Source organism: Lasioglossum baleicum, chromosome 9 (genome assembly GCF_051020765.1).
Source record: "Lasioglossum baleicum chromosome 9, iyLasBale1, whole genome shotgun sequence".
NCBI classification, from domain to species: domain Eukaryota; kingdom Metazoa; phylum Arthropoda; class Insecta; order Hymenoptera; family Halictidae; genus Lasioglossum; species Lasioglossum baleicum.
In genome coordinates, this window is record NC_134937.1 from 9398626 (window position 1) to 9421318 (window position 22693).

General features: G+C 39.4%; 3 protein-coding genes across 5 annotated transcripts in view; 1 reads left to right on the forward strand and 2 right to left on the reverse strand.

Annotated features, from left to right (window-relative positions):
- LOC143212031 (uncharacterized) overlaps window positions 1–4040 on the forward strand; it is a 53063-nt gene extending 49023 nt beyond the window's left edge. For both annotated transcript variants that reach the window (XM_076430305.1, XM_076430306.1), the window contains exon 8: window positions 389–4040. In XM_076430305.1, coding sequence (XP_076286420.1) covers window positions 389–522 — 134 coding nt within the window. In that variant the 3' untranslated portion in view covers window positions 523–4040. The remainder of the gene's footprint in view (window positions 1–388) is intronic.
- On the reverse strand, window positions 3072–9787 carry LOC143212028 (solute carrier family 2, facilitated glucose transporter member 8-like). 2 transcript variants are annotated; one of them, XM_076430301.1, is made up of 4 exons: window positions 9669–9787; window positions 9335–9591; window positions 6804–7227; window positions 3072–5659 (listed from the first exon to the last, which is right to left on the reverse strand). In XM_076430301.1, exons 1-4 carry the CDS (start codon window positions 9703–9705, stop codon window positions 5019–5021), a joined length of 1359 nt encoding a protein of 452 aa, XP_076286416.1. In that variant the 5' UTR covers window positions 9706–9787; the 3' UTR covers window positions 3072–5018. The 2 variants fall into 2 exon arrangements, with proteins under 2 accessions (XP_076286416.1, XP_076286414.1); XM_076430299.1 differs by having other exon boundaries at window positions 9335–9595; window positions 9669–9776.
- Window positions 9788–9921: 134 nt separating this feature from the next.
- LOC143212029 (facilitated trehalose transporter Tret1-like) lies at window positions 9922–22648 on the reverse strand. The gene is made up of 3 exons (XM_076430302.1): window positions 20310–22648; window positions 19083–19507; window positions 9922–18520 (listed from the first exon to the last, which is right to left on the reverse strand). Exons 1-3 carry the CDS (start codon window positions 20559–20561, stop codon window positions 17893–17895), a joined length of 1305 nt encoding a protein of 434 aa, XP_076286417.1. The 5' UTR covers window positions 20562–22648; the 3' UTR covers window positions 9922–17892.
- Window positions 22649–22693: the final 45 nt, after the last annotated feature.

The following is a 22693-nucleotide window of genomic DNA, read 5'->3' on the forward strand; positions in this document are numbered from 1 at the left end:
GCGATAAACTTAATCAAACGCGGCGATTAATTATACTTTTCCCTAGAAGCTCTCTTTGCGCATTCATAAACCGGATCTGATTTATCGTCTTGAATTTTTCCAATGGGAAGGACCTCGACAGTGTGCGCCTCGAGCTGGTCAAAAGGATCTTGAAGGATCCGGATCCTTCTGCTTCGGATACAAAAGTATCTAATTAAACGTCAGATACAAGATACTTTTGGATCCGAACCTTAAGAGATCACGAATATTAGTCACGTATCTTTTAGTCGGATCCGGATTTAGATACTTTAGTACTTAAGTACTGTCCAACTATGGTTTACAGTTAAAGAAGGGATTGATAATGATCGCACGATTTTTCTATACAGTATTCGTTCTTTTACTGTTTCAGAGAGCTCGGCGACGATCCTGATACCGAAGAAGGACTCGGAGACGATCAATCTGATCCCGTCGTCGCCGATGCGGGTCCAGGATTCGATACCGATTGACCAGTCTCAGAAAAACATTCTGATCCACCACACCTGAATCGATGGATGAGCGGCGCGGCGTTCTACAAGTTGTACAGCCGCACCACAAACTTTGCAATTGTCTTTCAGACGGTTGAAGCAACTTAATGAGTTGCATCGTCTGTGGGCCCTTTCAATCTGGCGACTGTAGTCCCAACGCTGACGTCGATGATAGAGTCATCCCGAAGCCAGAGGCAAAACCACTCGACCCACGGCCGATTGCACCATCCGGCTCCAATGAATTATTAATCCTCACAGGGTGTTGCACATGCACGACCGATCGAAACCGGCTTGTCGAACAACGGCGTTGGTAATTCTATTGTCTGCTGGCATTCGGATTTCCGGCTAATTGAATCCGCCGATCGGACAGTCGGTCAAGTTCGACACACAATCTCGCGGCGAGATTCGACACTCCATACCGCCGAGGAGAAACATTGGGTCGAGGAATCAGGTTCGAGGAGTTGCCAAGGCTCTGCAGTTGCCTAGGGAAAAGGAGGATGATGGATTCAGATCCACGAGAGTCTTCCATAATCTCTGAAGGGTTTCCGGGTCGGCGAGTTCTGCTGCGAATTCATTTGTAGATTATTGTGTTGTTGGTTTATCCATCTTTATATCTATCGTCTGTGTAGCAATAACGCGGAGAGAACGAGATAGATTGTTTTCGTACTTATTTATGTCGGACACCGTTTAAAAGCAACAGCGTCGATGTCACTTTATCTAGTACTTTTTGCATAGTTTCGTGTAAAACATTCCGCGCTACGAAACGTTAAAATTCCTGTGGATATTATTCGTTTGTTATCGCTTCGCCACTGTCAGCCTTCTTTTTAGATAAAATTTTTGTTCGCACGTAAAAAGGATATTTGAGGAAACTTTTTGCACCACAAAATGGAATTCCCTCTTGCGTCGTGCGAGTACGAATTACTTTTATTAAACATTCCAGCAGAACAAACGCTCTCACGTTAATGAAGTTTTGATACTCGCAGCGTCCTTAGAATTTTCATTTAATTACTTGTTCTGCGTACCTCGAATAATTAGTATTAAATAAATTACCATTACAAAGCATTCCACGAATAGAAAATCGTGGGAACACGTAGGAAACGAACGTTTTCAGGTTGATGAGCCGTGAAACAGTGTCCGACAAATGGGAAAAAATTGCGAGAGACTGTGACAGGACGTCCGGCGTCTATCTGAAAAGAAAAATCCGCGAGAGCTTGTAACTCGACCCAATGCCATCGAGATACCGGTCCGGTGGCGCGTTTGTGTCGTGTTTGAGGGAACAATCGGAAAAGTTGCTCGGGATCGATGCGCCCGGGCCGGACAAATAAAGACACGAAGTTTCCCGATTAACGCGAGACAGGTTCGTCGCACACGGAACAGGAACAAATCGAATCCGACGAATGAAAAGCGTTTGCTCGTCGGTCGATCCAATATTGAGGGATCGGTGACGTCTCCGTCGTCGACTAATGAGCACCGATCCTCCCAAAATGGACGCGTAATTCGAGGAATTACCGATCAAAGGACCACTCGGCAACTTTTTAATCCTAGTTGAAACCGGCTCGGATACACGAGCGACGCAAACCACGTTTCATTAGTTTTCGAAACTAATAAACCCTTTGCCGATCGATTTAATTGGCAACTGGATGAGACTCGCTTTGACGAAATATGTCGTTGATAATTTACAAAAGCTTTTTGGTGAAAGAAACTCCAAATGCGCCGTCGAAGTAATCGTCAAAATTCTCGATTTATTTTCTTCGTTCAACGTTTCGCAATTTCTGCTTTGTATTTTATCAAGCTTTCAATACCTTGTATTAGCCGAGGGTTTATTAAAATTCATAGAACCGGAAGTTTCATAAAATACAGTACGATCTCGTGCTGTTCTCATTTTTCTGATAAAATCTCTGCAATTTTTGCTCGTGTTTGATCGGGCTTTTAATAACTCGCAGTCGCTGGAGATTTGCGAAAATGTGTCGAATAGTCTATCGGCCCGCCGTATTCAAGATGTCGACTACAGAAATATTTACGCGGCAAGTTGGGAGACATATTTTCGAACTCGCGTCGCTCGGGGACCGAGCAGCACGATTGTTGTTTACCGCCGCGTCGGGTAGAAGAAACTTAGGCGAACCACCGCAGAAGCAATCCGTCTATTTCAAGGCGACCCTCGCCGCGGAGCATTTTAATATCGCTCAAGATTTCAAGGTAGACAGCAGAGTTGGGCAATTTAATCAACGATTGACACGACTAAATTTCTACTTCAATCGTTAATCGCAATTAACAATTAATCTCCTCGTTTAGTCGTTAATTGTGGTTAACAATTAATCTCCTCGTTCAGTCGTTAAAATTGCGATTAACGATTAAATACTTATTAATCGTTAAAATTGCGATTAACGATTAAATACTTATTAATCGTTAATTGCGATTAACGATTATTAATCGTCAATCGGATAATTGATTAATGATTAACTGCTGAAATTTCGAAATGAAATACGTAATCAGAACTATATGAATACTGAAAAAAATGTAAACTGAGTTTAGGTGTGTATTATCATTTGGTCCATAATACAAATTCTGTTTACGTGCTTTTATGTTGTTTTTTTCGACGATTCCTTTTTTTAATCAGCGATTAACGATTAAATCAATCGACGATTTTTAGACGATTTCTTCATTCAATCAACGATTGACGATTAACTTCATCAATCGATTGAATCAATCGCCGATTTTCCGACGATTTCTTTTTTTAATCGTATACATTAATCAATCAATCATGATTAAATTTTAATCGATTAATGCCCAATTCTGGTAGACAGGTTGTTTCTGTCGACGAATACAGCTGAGCGTCTACGCTCGAGAAGAACAAAATGGCCCCGAAATGAATGTTTGCACTTGCCCCTATGTGACGTTCCACGATCTCACCGTTCTTGCGCGAAAGTACACAACTTGCACCGAGACATTTTCTTTTCGCTTCTGTCGGCGATAGGATTCCACGAGGCGCGAGGACATTTCTGCGGAAGCGACGCGTCGACAGAAATGTTACCGTTCTTCTTCTAATACGTAGCTTTAGGACGAGAACTTTCTTCCAAAGCGAACTAATTAGTTCGTCTGACGGGTGTAATTAATCCTATTTTTCTATTGTACATTTTCCGAATCGACGAACCAAGTATTTTCGAGCGAACAGCGGCAAGTTTCTTCTCTCTCGAAAATCGGTACTCACTCTTTGGTTCCATGTTCGCACGGAAACTGATTAAACGACTGAGGGTACGAGCACAGTGGATTCGTTTTCGTCCGATTTGGCCGACGTTCGACGCATCTGTCTCTTTTTTTCGAACGTGCGGAAAAGAGACACGAAATCGGCCGAATCGTCCGACATCGGATCCACTGTGCTCGTAACCTAATCGGTCTCCGGACTGTTCGCATCCTCGACTGTGTACATATTATTGTAAATTCGATCGTGTTACCAGTACCTGTTTGTATAGATGCCGAAGAGGACTTTTAAAAGGCTGTTCAAAGATTTTCAATAAATCATTTATGTGGTTTTCTAAACGAGCCCTCGATCACTTCCAGGTGAACCATTCCCGACTATCCGAACCTTCTAGATTCTCCAAGAACGTGTACACAATTACGCCAAGGTGGAGTGGGGTAAGTCCGCCTACGGGGCAAGTCCGTTAATTGCTTATTTTTATTATAATATGAACGAAATTTCTCTAGCTTGTATTTATTAATGTAGTATAAGTTAGTATGAACTATTCTACATAGATGACGCCCAAGAATAAAGGTGTTTTCCTCGCTTAAATCAACCAATGCGAAACAAACACGTACAAGTTTGAGGTTACCCTGAACGTGCAATAGTTTACAAGTTATTCATATATTCTGTGTTGTTATTTTAGGTACGTACAACAAATATTGATGTATATTTATAATAAATAAATCGTTTTTATTGTATTTTTTTAAATCTATTGAGGAAAACACTAAAAGATGCACTTGCCCCGTAAATATTACTACACGGGGCAAGTCCGTACTATCACGGTGGGGTAAGTCCGTATGGGTAACTATAAAACTAAACAATATATTAATGCAATAAACAGCATTTTGTAACAGCATTGTAGCTTGATAATAATTCTTTTCTTGTCCCGTAGCACTCTTGAAACAAGGTTCGAAAGTATTTTTAACTCTCAGAGACGGACTTGCCCCATTTGCGGGGCAAGTGCGTCCTAGTTGACACTTTGTACAATATCCTATCAAAATGATAATTTTCGAGCAAAATTGGAATCCTACATAATACTATTCATCAGTAATAACTGTGGCAAGAGTTTGATACCAAGAACGTTAAGTTTTTACACACCAGACTGAAAATACATCAGTTTAAAGTCCAACTTTGCAAAAATTAGGGCGGACTTATCCCACTCCACTTTATATTTCTTGAATTTCGATGCACAGGTTTGTAATTTTGTCTAAAAATTGTAATAACAGAGTAACCGTGCGGCTACAGAGCACTTTTTTATTAAAAAGAACTGTAATATTTCAAATCCTTATCCTACAAACCAGCGCCTCCTGTATCCTGAGGAGCGACAGGCTCTTAGTCTCGGGCAGATAGTACACCAAGAAGAGTACGCCGAAGATATTCAACGCGGAGATAATCCAGAAAGCGGTGTACAAATTCTGTTCGAAAGCGACGATGCTCCACACTTTGATCAGAACGAACGAGAAGAAGAAGTTGAGGAAGAAACAGAAGCTGATGCAGGCTGTCTTAGCGTACAACGGGAAGATCTCGTTCATGATGACGAACGGCAAACTGCTAAGACCTACGGACACTGTAGTAGCATACAACAAAACGCACGTGAAGGCCAACCAGTGTAGATTCTCAACGTTAACGTGTTCCTCGTCCAAACAGAAGTAGACGCCGAGGATGAAGCTGCATATGGTGACACCTATGATCGAAATGATCATCAGAGGTCTCCTTCCGATGCGATCCACCAGACTGATGCACAAGATGTAGCTTATCAGCTGCACCGTCGCTAACACGATGCTCATGTAGCTATCCTTCTCTCTGTAATTGTGGATGTTCTTGAAGATCGTCTCGGCGTAGGCGTTCAGGATGATGGAGCCGGAGAAGGCTTGCACTATCATCATGCAGACGCCTAACAGCATCGTTTTCGGGCCGCCTGTTGAAAGTTGAAAGGTGCAATTAAGGTCGCCGGGACTCTTTAACATTAGAAATAGGCTATATTCCTTTATGATGACAACGGGATTGAATTTATTCAGATTTCATAGGATTTTTACGGTGACTGAAGACTTATTTAGTGATCCCAGGATTTTTAACGCTGAACCTACCGAGCGCTACAAGCGATTCGAATGTTTCAGCTTGCAAAAATGACAAGGTTCTGTTTATTTAGATCTTACGCAGTTTTTATTACAATATGCGTTTGGATAAAGAAATTTCTCGAATCAATCTCCGCGTAAGCAACTTCATAATTTCAATAATCGTAAGATGAAAAATATGAAACCATTTCGTTAACCGACAGCGGTCGGTTTAGTGTTAACACTAACCGTTCCGGCTACAAAATGTGTCGGATACATATTGTTTTATAAAAACGACAAGACTGAACTTATTTAGATGTTTCACCATTTTTATAATAACACGTAATTGGATAAAGAAATTTGATGAACCATTTCTGATGGAAGCATCTTTACAATTTCAATAATTAAAAGATGAAACATGTGAAACCGGTCACTTAACCAGCTTTAACCAAGCTTTAACAGTAGTCGGGACATATTGCCTTATAAAAATAACAAGATTAAATTTCTTTGAACTTTGTGCGGTTCGTATTATAATATCTGCGCTGCTGAATATTAATATATTTAGACTACACCAATGCAGTAGAAGTAAATAACACGAATGTGTAACCATTAGACTGCGGATCTTTATGCAAAATAAAAAATGTTCGCATTGATTGCAGGGCACAGGAGTCAAATAAAAATTGTATTCTTCTTTTAATTATTCTATTAAGTTGAAACTAATACGTTGATGTACTTAAATATTATTAAATTTAGATTGTACGTGCTCATTTTTGTCATAAATGCATAAAATCCGCAGTCTAGTAATCATTTACCACGAAAGAAGCTTTATAATTTCACTAATTGTGAAATAAAAAATCTGCAACCGTTCATTTGACCCGTGGTGGTAGGTTTAACGTTAAACGACCACTCGCAGCTGCCTTCTTTCGATAGAGAACTATAGCAAGGTTTCCAAATGACGAAATTAAGTCAGTTTCTTTCAACGAATCGATAAGCGACATCTGTAGCTACCTGGTTTGGACATCAGATCGGGGATGACCGAGAACAGCCGGACGTTCTTGGGCTCGCTCTCGACTGATCTCATTATGGAGTCCATTTCCTCGGAGACTCCACCGGATCCCCGCAAAAACATCAGAGAGTCCAAAGCAGCACCGTGACGTTTCTGACGCAGGAGATAGTAGGGAGTCTCGTGGAACCAGATGAGCATAAGAAACTGTATCATCGAGAAAGAGATCGCCACGTAAGCGTACTCGTCGATGCTGGCGAACGAGCCGATTATGTAACCCAGAAGACCTCCAATGTAGTTCATTATCACGAAACAGCTTCCTATAGCTCCGCGTACTTCCGGTGGAGAGATCTCGGTCACGTACATCGAACCCGCTGTGAACACCAGGCCGCTGCCTATGCCGCCTATGAAACGCGCCACGTACAGACCCTGCAAATGAATCACTGCAATCAATTAAAACTAGACAGTGGATATTTATGCGAAATCAAAATTTTCTACCTGAATTACAACTAGAGAGAGATAGACATTTATTTTACGCTGCGACTTCGAATAAAAAAGAAACAAAGTGTACAAAATTGAAATAAACAATTTAACGATTTCGACGCCACATGTTCGATCAAATGTTACTCACTAAGCAATTTTGCAATTTAAATTGTCCTCGACGTTTCGATCCAAATGTGGACCATTTTCAAGAGAAAATTTGCGTCTGTAAAATACGACGTAATATAAAAAAATCGACATAAAGGAATATTGTACAAAATTGATTTAACAATTTTGAAGTACACAAGTACAAAATGATGTAACAGTATTTCGAAATTCTTCTGGTGTTTTTACTGTTAAGTTACACCGACTCGTTTCTGTCATAAATGCATGAATTGCATTCACGAAGCGGAATAAATTTCAGCGATGAGTCACGTGATAACGGATGTTCTTGTGGAAAAACTATAATTTCTAAAAACGGAATGACTTCTGAAAGCTGGTGAAATCACTAATGTCGATGGCAGTAACGTTATGCCGATTATCGTATTCAGGAAAAGTTCTCGGAAAGGTGGCACAGGTTTGTTTTAATTACAAGAATGTGTCGAAGGTGTGGTCACAGATGCAATTCCAGTGAGTGCAGTTTAATCCAGTCCAAGTGCGTCCATTGTTCGCGGATCGAGTAACGTTCTCGTTTGTCCGATATTGCGAACAGAATGAAATACTCGCGAAAGGAACGAAAATTCATCGTTTTTCCGACAATGTTGAAGCCGTTCCATGTCACAGCTTTATACAGGATGATTCTGGGAATGTATAATAGTAATCGAGGGGACCGTCAAAGAGTGGACAGATGCCGGTATCATTGAATCGATTAAACGCGGACACCGGAACAATCGCGTTATCGACGGTACTTTTGTTTTCTAATGATCGGAACACAAACCGTTCGTTAGCTTTGTATCATCCGATCGTTTACAGATCCGTGCTTTCATCGTCGAGCGCCATTGACGCGTGCGAAATGACCGGGAACTCACCAAAGGACACCGACGAAACAATCATAATTATAAAAATATCAAGCATTAAAAGTATCTGGTAAATATTGCCTTGGAAAAATGGCAACGCTAAACTTATTGAGATTAATTCCATTATTTTCCATAAATGGATTTTTATAATTTCGATCATTGGAAAATATAAAACCGGTCACCTGACCGTGGTAGGTTCAGTGTTAATGATATAGATTGCTGTAAACAAAAGGAATTCTACGTCGTTGCGAGTCTAAATTTACTCCGGAGGTCGAGCATCATTGATAACGGAAAAATAATATTTCACTTCCACTCGGACAAACCATATATCCATGTCTACTGTCACTCTCGAAGCAAATGAACGGCGGTATTACGTTGATGTTTTAGAATTAATTATAAGGTAGATTGATTATAGGATTGAATATTTGCGAAGTTCGTGGTCCAACGGTTTCTTGAAAAAAAGTATATGATTAACATATTCGCCGCATCTTTCCGACTGAAACGAGTCCAAACACGGTACAGTTTGGTTCATATTTACTTTTGCAATCCACGATACAGTGGAACCTAGATTATCCGAACCGTGATCCAAATTGTGCCTTGTTTGGAGTCGTTTCGATCAGGAAAAAGTCACGAATATGTTGCTAAAAGCGTTTCGTAAAAAATAATTTTAAAAAATGTTTAACTCTGGATAATTATTGTTTCACGATGTCATTTTTCGAAAAAAACAAGTAGGTATAATTTAAAACAGTAAAAACATTAGAAGAATTTCAATTCTTTGTTATATTATTTTTTATTTGTTAGATTGTTATATTATTTTCAATCGATTGAACTCATTAAGAAAGAAAATAATTGTCTATTTCGCTCCAGTTTGTTGCAATTCGGCCCAGACGACTTTTATCTTGGATAAAGATCCGCTGTCTAGTTATTTTACAGAAGTGGCAAAGGAACCGGCACTCGGGCCCCGAAGTGTGCACGTATCGAGGCATTACCGTAGTCGTGCGTTTCCAGGAGAGTTTCTGGAATTGTTTTCGCAGGCTCACCTCAATAGTCGAGTCCCAGACGATTATGGACCAGCTGGCAATGGTCGGAACGATCGTGACTAGTATGGAGATCTTTCTGCCGACGAAATCAACGATAAAGATGGCGAGGATACATCCAACAGCCATTCCCAGCTTCAGCATGGACACCGTCCACGAGGCTTCGTCCTCGTCCAGCTTCAAGCTCGAGTCCATCAACTTCGGAATCATCGGGGAAGGCCATCCCAGAAACAGACCCGTGGTCACCTGGGCCAGGCTCACTGTCTTCACGCAACTTTTGTTAATGATCCACGATCCTTGGATCGGTAGCAGCTTTTTCGATAATCGTTATGCTTACCCACGAAAGCCACCGTGTAAAGCCTCGCGTTCGACATGCTCGCGACTGCCACGTGACGTCTATCGCGACGGGACGTCGGACATTTTCTAGCATAATTATACAGATAAAGGTTTTCAGCCGGGGACGACGGAGTCCGGTTTTAATTGTCCGAGCTCGACGCTATACAAGGTGTTCGCGTTGTTAGCGGTAACTTCTGAGAACGAGGCCATCAGTTATTTTTTAAGTGGGAATTAATTGACATCGGCACCAGCGACCAAAAATAACAGTTATTCTAATATTTTCTACGATTAAGATCATTGAGATAAATAGTTGATTATTATTGAAATCTAATATACAGGGTCATCCGTTTTTAAACGACCAAACGTTAACCAGCTGTAGAGGACCCCAAATGGAACAACTTTTACCCCTATCACTTTTTTTGTTTCGGCCTTGATTTCCAGATAATCGCAAAAAACCATCATTTTTTGAGTTTACATAAAATTAAATATCTCAGGACTCCAATGATGAATCTTGATGGTTTTTCCTTTGTTTAGTTTAAAATAAGTAGGGGCATCTTTTTTATTCAATAAACTTTCTTGTATGACCTTCGGATCATGGTTTTTTTGGCGTGGGACACACACCGCCACTTTCCAACTTATTCCTTTCAGGCTCCACGATTTTCTAATTTCATTATAATAAATAACGACAATATTAACACAAGTTTTGAATAACACATTCAATTTCTATTTATTTGATAAATCCTAAGCTTTGTACGGTTTTTTTTCTTTATAGGTACGACTTGAGCAACCTTACCCTACTTCATAATTTCAATAATTACTTCATGATTTCAATAATATCGTTAACACTAATTGTACCTAGCACGAAATGCGATTGCTACAGATTGTTTTAAAGTTCTTGCAATTTTTATACATGCTTGAATGAAGAAATTCATTTAATAATTTCTAATGGAATTATCCTTGCAACTTCAATGACTATGAAGTAAAAAATGTCACGGTCGTGGTATATTTTATGTTAAACGATATTTCAATCCTTTCGGTCACGAATGTATTTTGTTTCAGTATGAAGACAACTTTTACAAACAATAAAATTTACCGAATTTAGATAACACACCAAGCTTTTATTCTGTATGTCCTTATATGAGGACGCCATGACCGAAAGGGTTAAGAATTCGGTATAAGTGCATAAATTCATGCTTCGCTAAAAGCTTACAAACTTCCATCGACTTATTTACACGTCACGTCGCGACTATTATAGTCACTTTCCTCGAGCTCACTTTTCAGAGCAGTTTGATGGAAGCTTTAACGTAATTGCCGGGGTTACTATACGTGCAGCGTGTACGTGGAGTGTTTTACACACAAGTTAGCGTGTGTTTATTCGCAGTTTACACTGTAGATAACAGCATTGATTACCAGGATGCTAATTAACAGGAGCTGCAGCGACCGGTACGGTGCTTCGCTACCCATCGATGAACGGTAATTCTGTTACGCTGAATTTATTTGATAGACTTTCGCAAGAACTTCGTTGCTGAATTATCGCGGTTTATTCCTGCGTTCGTCTACTTCATTCTGATGAACGGTATTTGCGAAATATTGGGTTGGCAAGAAAGTAATTTCGGTATTTTAACTCTTAGCACTCCAATGGCGATTCTGAAACGCCACTAAAAATTGCTCTGCCATTATTCAAAATATTGTTTACGCTATTAAATATATGTTGGTGTCTAATCAGTTGCTAAACATTTAAGTACACTGTCCAACACCAAATTTGTTCCACAATTACTGTTGGGTGGATCTTATAAAGATTTTTGCGCTGATTCCGAATCTGCCCTTAATTTTTCTCCTAGACGCACAGTTTTCGAGAAACATGACTTTTTAAACAAATATTGTGATGTTATTGTAAAAGATATTGAATTGTTCTTTACGGCAGAAGAATCTGTAGACTTTCCCGAATACAGTGATATTCAATATTAATACATTATGACTGTTTAAACATGTTTAAACAATTTTTAGGCGTTCCACGGGATACAGCGCGTCGGCATGTCGGACGAAGATATTTTGCTTTCTGGTTGGAAAAGAACGTCGACCATGCAAACTTGAAAGGATGGTTTCTCAAGATAAAAGTCTGCTCTATCGCGTGGTATAGTTCGATTTTCCGCTGGACCCATATTTTTTGAGATGAATTGAAAAATATCCTCAAAAATTAATGCAAAAGTGGTGTCTCTCCGTCTTTAATAATTATTTAAACATGTTTAAACAATCATAATGTATTAATATTGGATATCACTGTATTCGGGGAAGTCTACAGAATCTTCTTCCGTAAAGAACAATTCAATATCTTTTATAATAACATCACAATATTCGTTCAAAGTTGAAAAATATGTCTTTCTTTAAAACTCCATTTTCTCACAAACTGTACGTCTAGAAGAGAAAAATTAAGGACAGATTCGGAATCGGCGCAAGAAACTCTGTAAGATCCACCCAACAGTAATTAGGAAACATAAAAAAGTTGAAATTTGTTGGACAGTGGTATTCAAGGAGGTGTTACATCAATTTCATATCCATAAAATGAAAAAAAAATGATATAGAATGGAATTATTCCAGGTAGGGGCAGAAATGTTTAATTTCGAGTTAAAATATCTCGGAGTGCAAAGGGTTAAGAGTCTGAACGGAGTCTAATAAATATGTGTGTGCTATTAATTTCCTTTAAACCGAAATAAATTCTACTTTAGTTTTGTTAATGTACAGCTATTGGAGAATATTATAGACATACAATAGATAAGACAAATTTTTTCCTTTTCCAAAAAATTACAAACTACAAAAAAGTTCTAATCACCAAAACCGTAAGATAAATCGTAGAGCAAGCGGTTAAGGTGAAATAAAACCGAATTTCTTTATTCAAGCGATGAACATTAATCAATAAGATATTTTCTTATTTATTCTTTTCGGCAAAAAATCGTCGAACAGAAGGGAAAATATCGTATTCATTAAAGTTCACTGCTTGAATAAAAATATTGGGCTCTATTTCACCTTAAAATACCGAAATTGCTTTCTTCTTGCCGACCCAATAGATCTATTGATAAACAACGAATTCTTTATCAAGCAAGCTTATTTTCAAATCACTGGATTGTGCCAGACCTGAAAACCTACAGCCGAGTCCCGGTAAACACGGTCTTCGAACGGCATTTGTCAAACGCACGACTTGCCCATTCATTTTAAAGCCGAGTGCTATGGTTAAATATTAACACGTGCGGTTGACAGCGAGCAGACATTAACCAGTCGCGTGCATCCGATTCATGGTACACGTTCGACATAAAAGAATGAGAGTAAACACGGTTTCCTCATAAAAACAGAAATTTCTATAACGCAAGATTTAACGCAAGATTTAACGAAACCACCGAATGGCCATATTTTAATTGGTTCTTTTACTGAAATGATAAAAATGTTTTGCACGAGAAATGTTTCAATAAGCTTCTTCACACAAGCACACGGTGCGCTTTAGCATTACTATCAGGATAGAATTACCGCACGGGTCAAAATGATTTTATTCGAATTTTTTCCTTTACTGAAACTATAAAAATGTTTTCACGAGAAATGTTTTAATAAGCGTGTTTATTCAAGCACGAATAAAAATCGTACAAAATCTACATAAATGTTGTAGTATAGTATTATTATTGTGAAATAATACCAGTCACGTTCGATGCTCGGTTGACCATAAATATTCATTTTATCATTTTCTGAACCTCTTCTTTTCATTATCCCCAAAACCGTCGTAGAAGAGAAAAGAAAAATAGTTTCTGTATGGCTACATTTGTTTTAGTGCTTAAATATTGATTACAAACGAATCAAATTTGATTTCGTTTAAAAAGAAAGGCGTAACATTCATATTTGTTATGCAACTCGTTAAAATGCGGCGAGGGGTTAACCAGCTGAAACGGTGAGCAGTAAAAAAGTAAAATAACAATTTCTAATTGGTTCTTTCCACGTGTTTATTATTGCCAGCGTTTCCGTGCGCTATGAATGCACAAGAACGACCGCTTCGTAATCGCGCGGATCCGTTTGATCGCCGTCGGGATTATACATAATATAATCACTGTTAGTAGTGATGGAACTCATAGGATCAGCGTCAGTAGTAACGAGCTGTATAGATCAGCCAGTGATGAACGCAATCCAACCGGAATAGTTAATCCCCCGACGTCGCTATACGTTTAAACAATTAACATAATCAATGTTATTATTAGACTGCGGATGTTTATGCAATTTCCAATTTTTACCACGCTTATTTTAGCTTGCCGAGTGGTCGTTGCATGCGTCAAATCTTGTAATCGACTTTTAAACCACTTCCCGATGAGCTAGAGACTTGAAACTTTAAACATAGCTCAGAACTGGATGGCATTGCAATATTTAAAAACAAATTTTTAAAAAGAACTGCGTCACAACTCGCCGCGCGACGCTTGGTAGTACATCATCGCGTTCAGCCATCCCCACTCCGCGTGCCAGCGCTCCCTACTCCACCACGCGTTCCCACTCCGACTCATCCCCACTCCACTGGCCCACCGAAGGAGCTCAGTGTGGTCGTGGTGTTTTCATTCAGTTTCATTTCGGACAATTTCGGACTCCATCAAGAGAATCTCTCGGAATCATCCCCTCATTTTATCTCGCGTATTTCCATATATTGCGTTTCTATATCTTACTATTTCACATACCAGTATATAAAAAAAACTTTTTAAAAACCACGCTTATATTAGAATGCACTAAAAAGGAGAAAATAATTTTTTTACACATTAGCGACAATAAATAAAAGCGTGGAGCGCTAAACTATATTGACGCAATCTTTATATTGTCGCTAATGTATAAAAAAATTATTTTCTCCTTTTTAGTGCAATTTAATATAAGCGTGGTTTTTAAAAAGTTTTTTTATATATTTTTTTTTGAAATTTATTTATGGAAAATAATGGAATAAATTTCCTTGTCCGACTATCCATTATATTGAAAATACAGAGATTAAGATTGAATAAAATATTGAGATTGTAATCTATCGACAGCGGATTTTTCATGCGAATTACAACAAACTAGAGTGAAATAGAGATTTATTTCCTTTCTTAATATGTTCAATAGGTTGAAGATAATGTAACAATATCTTTAAATTTTATAATACGTTTATCGTTTTAAATTAGGCCGAATAATTTTTGCCATAAATGCTTAAAGATCCGCTGTCTAGTAATCTATTATATTGAAAATTACAATCTCAATAAATTTAGTGTTGCAATTTTTATTTACCAGATGTAAGCTTCTAATGATTGGTAGGTTCAGCGTTAAATCTTGAATAAACAGTAAAGATTAACGAAGCAAAGAAAGCACAGACAAATTAACTCTCTCGTATAAACAAACAGTTTCAATGCTTCAATTTTTCTCCTCTGTATTCCACTTGTTGCTCATTTCGTTTCTTTATTTATTTGTTCAGGCTTCGCAAAGAATATAAAGAACAAAATCGTTCAATGATTCAACAATGATCAAACTAACCGAGACACAATAGTATCAGACATGCTCGACTGTTTCCCTAAGCCTCCGGAATTGTCTATACCTCCTCCACAGACTTACTTAGCCAGAACGCTTTGAGTCGCGCGAGGAGTTGAAAATTACCAGCGAGCTGTAATTTAATTGCAAGTTAACAAAGTGCTGTGTGCCGTTCCCGTTAACAAGAAGCTTAGCAAAATGTCGTCGTGCACATCGCTGCAAGCTCTAAGCTCCCGGCTTACCAAGAAGGAAACGTTAAACAAATAAGGAAAACGGAATAACGAACAACAATGAAATATGAGGTGGCTGAGAGACTGCTCGACGAAATTACTTTGTTTTTCTGTTCTTCTGGTTGAGAACGAGTGACTCGGTGTAGTTTTAAACGTTCGTTTAATCAAATTTGGATTATTCAGGAATTCCAGGGGGTCGTTGACGAAATGAACTGCCTAATAATATGTTCGAATCGGTGCGGTGCGGTGTGGCGAACCAGAGCCGCGCCGTTGTAAAAGAGGGGTATCATCTGGCTCGTACTGAATGGCAGTAACGAGCTGGGGAGCACGTATTTCCAGCCTATCTGATCCCCGATCAACGAAGTTATGAATACCCCAATTAAGATCCCGATTTCTGGCAAGGATGAGGCACGCGACCCAGTTATCTTCGAGAGCGAGCTTCGTGACTCCGAAATTCGACAAGTTACAGTCAAATAAACTCGCGGCAACGCCGCAACTGCAAGAACCGAATCGTTTCTTCCGCCCTCTTAAAAATAAAAACGCATTATCTTTATTTTCACGGTGGAATCTCACAGCGTCCTCTACAGATCTGAGCGAGTCGAACCATTTGGAGCACTCGGGACATCGTCCTGGCTCCAGTGACATTCGAGAACGAGTTGGTGACTCCAGAATTCGACAAGTTACAGTCAAATAAACTCGCGACAACACCGCAACTGCGAGAATCGAATCGTTTCTTCCGCCCTCATTAAAATAAAAACGCATTATCTTTATTTTCACGGTGGAATCTCACAGCGTCCTCTACAGATCTGAGTGAGTCGAACAATTTGGAGTAGGGCTGTTACTTTATTTTGAAGGTCGTAGATTCCGAAGCTTCGAAGCTTCGATTTCAGAAACTTCGAGGTTCCCTTCGTTCCTTCGAATCCCTCGAATCTGCAAAGAGTCGAAGCTTCGAAAAAGTAACAGCCCTAATTTGGAGCACACGGGACATCGTCCTGCCTCCGGGGGCGTGGAAACCGAATATAATTCCTACCACTCTCTTTAAAATAAAAACGCGTTATCTTTATTTTCGTGGTGGAATCTCACAGCATTCTACAGATCTGAACTAGTCGAACAATTTGGAAGACACAGGACATCGTCCTGGCTCCGGGGGCGTGGAAACTGAATCATTTCTTCCGGTCTCTTTAAAATAAAAAAGGGTTATCTTTATTTCCACGATAGAATCTCACAGCATCCAACAGATCTGAACTAGTCGAACAATTTGGAAGACACAGGACATCGTCCTGGCTCCGGGGGCGTGGAAACTGAATCATTTCTTCCGGTCTCTTTAAAATAAAAAAGGGTTATCTTTATTTCCACGATAGAATCTCACAGCATTCAACAGATCTGAGCGAGTCGAACAATTTGGAGCACACGGGATATCGTCCTGGCTCCGGGGGCGTGGAAGCCACGCCTAATTAAGGCTCGTGAGCGGCTCATGTTGCAGTAGAGAGTTCGCGCTCCCAAATCGTCCAGTTGTGCATGCCCGATTTACACCATCCGCGCAGACACGAAACGGTCCCATTCAGCATCGATCAGACAAACACTCTTTAATGCATTCGAACATAAATTGAATTGTACCAGCACAGACTCGTATCGGAAACTAAACTACAGAAATATTATTATACTGAACGGAACCCGTCTGTGCGGATAGCATGAACACCTACACTCAACTGCATTAAAGAATGTTCGTCTGAACGGTGCTGAACGGAACCGTTCCGTGTCTGCGCAAATAGTACAAATCGACGTTTCATAACTAGACTGCGGATCCGTATGCAAAATAAAAATGTTTCACATTGATTGCGAATAATATTTTCTCGTTTGACGAGAAAATTGAATTTAAGGGAATAGACTCGTTTTCATGCGGGATTCGCCTTCTGATTTCTCGATAATACAAACACGGGGTTTTTCACCGAGTGAAAACGCTAAATAAAAGATCGATTTAGGGCGCTATCTCCCTCAAAAGTCCTATTTTTCCGTTTACGAGGCGTAATTTGCGTCATTCGGAAGCATACAACTGCGCATGTGGCTATTTTCATAGCCTCGTAAAAGAAAAAATAAGACTTTTGAGGGAGATAGCGCCCTAAATCGATCTTTTATTTAGCGTTTTCACTCGGTGAAAAACCCCGTGTTTGTATTATCGAGAAATCAGAAGGCGAATCCCGCATGAAAACGAGTCTATTCCCTTAAATTCAATTTTCTCGTCAAACGAGAAAATATTATTCCTTTTTATCGACTTATTTTTACATGTGGTATCGCCCCCCGCTCGGTTGTACCACCCGTGCGGCGACACCCTGCATAATTTTCACCACATTCAAATTATTAATGGAGAAAATAAATTTATATTCAGCTCCTGCGTTTCGCAAGTGATGCACAAACTTTATATTTTGCATAAACACCCGGAGTCTACTCATAACTTATACATACTTTCATAGCATAACCTAGAATCTAGAAGATCTTTCGACCGTGCAGCTGGTTCTGCACCTCCTGCAGCGTTTTCCTGCGCGTCTCGGGTACGTAGAAGTAGACGAAGAGCGTACCGACGAAGCTGACAGCCGCGTACAACCAGAAGGCGGTGTGCTTGCCGAGCTGCTCGTCGATGATCAGATAAGCAAATGTAACCGAGAACGCGAACGCGTTGCAGCACAAGATCCCGATTGTGCTGCCGAGCGCTTTCACGTTCGTTGGGAACACCTCGCTGATCATGGTGAACGGCAGCCCAGCCAGCCCTATGGCGTACGTGAAAATGTAAAAGATCGTGCCAATCGCCGGCATCCAAACGATGTCGGTTACGTCGCTCCCGATTCCCTGAATGTAGAAGAACGTGCCGACAACTGCGGTTGACAACCCGGTGCCGAGTGTCGAGGCCATCAACAAGGTACGTCTTCCCAGACTGTCGACTACGACCGTGCTGAGCAGCGCGCAAACAATTTGCACGACACCCACTATCATCGTCACGTACTTGCTCTCGAAGCTGTTGCCTGTCGCGGCGAAAATCAGCTGGGCGTACGACAGCACCGCCATGCTGCCGCTCCATTGTTGGATCAGCACCAAGGTCACCACGACGATCAGGGCTCTGGAAACAAATCAGCGAACATCGTTACAAAACCTTTTCAGAGGTTTTTCAGAAAGATCGTCTTACTGTTTCTCGAGCGAGGAGATCTTTTTCACCGATCATTAGACTGCGGATCTTTATGCAAAATAAAAAATGTTTGCATTGATTGCAAGACACAGGAGCGAAATAAAAATTTATTTCTTCTTTTAATTATTTGATTAAGCTGAAGCCAATACGCTCTGACGTCTTTAAATCTTTTTAATATGTCCACTACTTTAAATTGTGCTTACCGATTTTTGTCATAAATGCATCAAATCCGCAGTCTACTGATCATAGTTACCCTCTCACACCTGTTGCTGAATGGATCTCTTCCTTCGCCGGAGGTAACAACGGTGGAGGATCGTTGTTTAACCCTTTGCACTCTGAACTATTTTTCAATTTTGTTGCCAACAACTCCCTACTATTTTAAGTGTTTCGTTCGACATTTATTTCAAAGAACAGTTTCGTGGCTCCCACATGTTTAAACAAATGGAGTGCAACGAGATGTCGAGTTAACGACTCAGAAACGGTGCGTTTGACTTACTTGCGATTTCCCGACACGTTGAGCAGCTCTCTCAGGCCGGTGTCGCTCGCTAGGTCCACTTTCACGGACTTTTCTATGAGCTTAGCCTCCTCGGTGACATCCGCGGTTCCTCTTAATTGCGTGAGACTCGTAATCGCTTCGTCGTATTTCCCGCTACGCATCAGATGGTACGGTGACTCCGGCACCCAAATCACGGCCAATACGAAGAGGATCGGTAACGACATGGATGTAAGGGCGAGATCCCTCACCGAGAGGAACGGACCTATCGCCCACTCGAAGAATATGCCGGATTTTGCAGCTAACGTCAACGCGGACGTTAGAATCCCTCTGATGCGAGCTGGAGAGATCTCGCCGGTGTACATTATGACGGACGTGTAGCCGGAACCGGTACTCAATCCGCAGAACACTCTAGCTGTGTACAGTTCCTGTGCAGACAATCAGATCTCTTAACTTCTTTTTTCTTAGAAACTTCAGTCAGAGCTACGTAAAAATATCAGGTAGTTAAGTATGAAACTTGACAAATTTGTGTTTTATTTGTCAAGTCTCATACGTAACGACCTAATAGTATTTTAAATGGCAAATAGTAGGTAATCCTATTTATTTTAAAGTGTGCGCACAACTTTAAAAGTAAAACATTTTTTACTTCGTGTTTCACATTGTTAAGACAGAAATATTTTATATTGTGGTTCAGATTGTTCAAATAGAAATATTTCATTTTCGAAATTGTATTATTATATTTAAAATACTATTTCCATTAAGCAAAATCAAATCTAGAATATTAAATAGTATTTTAAATATTTGTTTCGCCAGATAAGGATTGACAACAACGACTTGCAGAAATTGTATCAATGAAAGTACGCGTATTCCAATTCTATTTTGTTATTATATGTCTGGTATTATTGCTTCGTAGATCATTTCAGTATTGGTTCCAGTCCAATTTTACTTTTCCAGGGAAAAGCAAAGCCGAGTAATATCGTAACAACAGAATCTCTTCGCGATTATTGTTACGTTGATACAATTTAATATTTCACGATCGCGGCTTAAAGTGTCAGTGTTATCGCAAAGAATCCTGAACAGAAGTAATATCAGATTGATTGACACGTGAATCTGTCTGAATTAATCTGAATTGAATTTCTCGATTTGTTATCGATTAGTACCAAATACTGATCAATATTTTGTTGAAAATATACACGCGTGCAGATGATGGAACGAAAATGTTGTAGTTACCCAGACGGATCGAGCGAAAGCGATCATCAACCACGATACGATCGCTGGCACTACTGTGAGAACCATAGTCCACTTTCTGCCGATTATGTTGATGACATAGGTGCATAGCAACGCGCCACCGACTGCACCCAGCATTTGGCACGACGTGACCCATGTTGCCTGATGGGATGTCAGAGGTACAGGACTGCCAATTCCCAAAAGCTGAGGCAAAGACGGCGACGACCAGCCGAAACATAAGCCGTAGGACATCATGCCCAAACAACCTAGCGATTAAATGAAAATACAATATTTCAACAAAATTTTTCTGTAGAAAAGGGAAAGAAACGTTTATTCTATCCCTTAATTGAAAAGTTCTTTTAAAATACAATATTAAATTAAAATAGAATATTTCAACAAAATTTTTCTGTAGAAAAGGGAAAGAAACGTTCATTCTATCCCTCAATTGGAAAGTTCTTTTAAAAAATAGAATATTAAATTAAAATAGAATATTTCAACAAAATTTGTCTGTAGAAAAGAAAAAGGAGAACGTTCATTCAATCCCTCAATTGGAAAGTTCTTTTAAAATAGATTATTTCAACAAATTTTTTTCTCTAGAAAAGAAAAAGAAAAACCGTTTGTTCAATCCCACAGTTGGAAAGTTTTTTCATTGGTGCACGAAGAGGATTCGAAAGATCCAACGATCTACTCTTCGTGATTAATAAAATTGTCAAACAGGGGAATCTAGCTGGAGCTACAGAAGAGAGACAAAATTTTCTTCATCCAACGAACCCAACCCGTGCACCAAAGGCTGTTTTACACATTTAATAAAATAAGATGAATTTGTGTCTGAAATGAACAAGTCTTCGTTTCAGTAGAACGAATTTATTAATCCTTGCTGGAATAATTTGTAACTCTACACGCGGGACACCATCAGTTTGTACTTGTAATTTCCACGCTTTTTCATTGGCCGTCTTGCTAAGAAATGCGCAAGATTTATTCGACCTCCGTAATTGCGAAAACTGTGTAAAAAGAAATTGGAAAAATTGTTTGCGTTTCGTTCTCCGGATTCCGTGGTTAGAGGATAATCGCGGGGTCATTTTAGCGATAGTCGTCAATACTGCTGATTTCCATCAGTGTTTGCTGTGTTATCAAACAATTATCGAAACAGCATTGTCATAATCTTAGTCGAAATCATTGACGTCGTCTCAAGTATCGATACAAGATAATACAATTCAATTTAATTGTTTCGGTCGCGTGCTCGAGCGTTGTAACAATGTCTCAACTCAATGAATTGATCAGGAAAATTAATTGTGACACATTCACAAACCGTTATAATAAGACTGCAAGATGATAGACTGCGTGAAATTGAAAATTATATTGAAAAATTTTAGAAATTAAAGACGTCCATATATATATAATTTCTGCTCTATGAAAATCATTAAGGGAAGAAATAACATTCGATTTGGTTTCTATTTCTTGCAATCGATGCAGACAATTTTTATTTTGCATAAAGATGTGCAAATTATAATCCGTCTAATTATAATAATCTAGAATGAAGAAATTGAAGGTTCTCATCAAGAAAGCGACAAGAAATCTTTTAAAAAACGAAATGGAAAAACACAAAACCTTTCGAATTGTTGAGTCAAGCAGAAAAAGAAATATTAAATAGTTAATTAGACGAGAGAAATGAAAAATATACGCCATCTCAAGTTTCGAATAGCTTAGCTTCCTTTTTCTGTCTGCGAATTCGACACTAAAGACAATAATAGAAACTGCTTTTTCCGTCTAGCGTCAATTAACGATCCAATATGTGCAACAAAATATGCTACGATGACAATACATTCGAACTTACTAGTAACAGCGGCTAAGTAAACTGTCTTCATGGCTCCGTCGGATAGATCGCGATGTTTACGAATAACTGAATGAAAAAATACACCGATCTGTCAGACTCGACAGTCGCAGTCGAAAATGGGTATTATGGAAGTCCTACGGAAGGCAGTCTCGATCACGAAATGGATTTATCGTTATCAAACGGGATATCTCCAATTACGACGCGCAAAGCCAAAACAAACACGTGGATTCGACGTGCAGGCGATTTGACGAGAAGACGCGTTTCAGAAAGTAAATATATATATGTATGTTCGTTGCATAAAATCGGTGATTCTGTAATATTTTGTAAAACATCTGACGAAGTGATCCACGTTGAGAATAGCATGTAATGTTTCCTAGAGAAGCAGAGGATGATAAATGACTAGACGGCGGATTTTATGCATTTATGATAAAAATGGGTAGGTCTAATTTCTGACAGTAAGAAAATTTGAAAGATTTAAACGTACTACTATATTAATTTTAACCTATTGAACACGTTCAAAAAGAAATTAAATATTTTTTTCACCCCAGCTTGT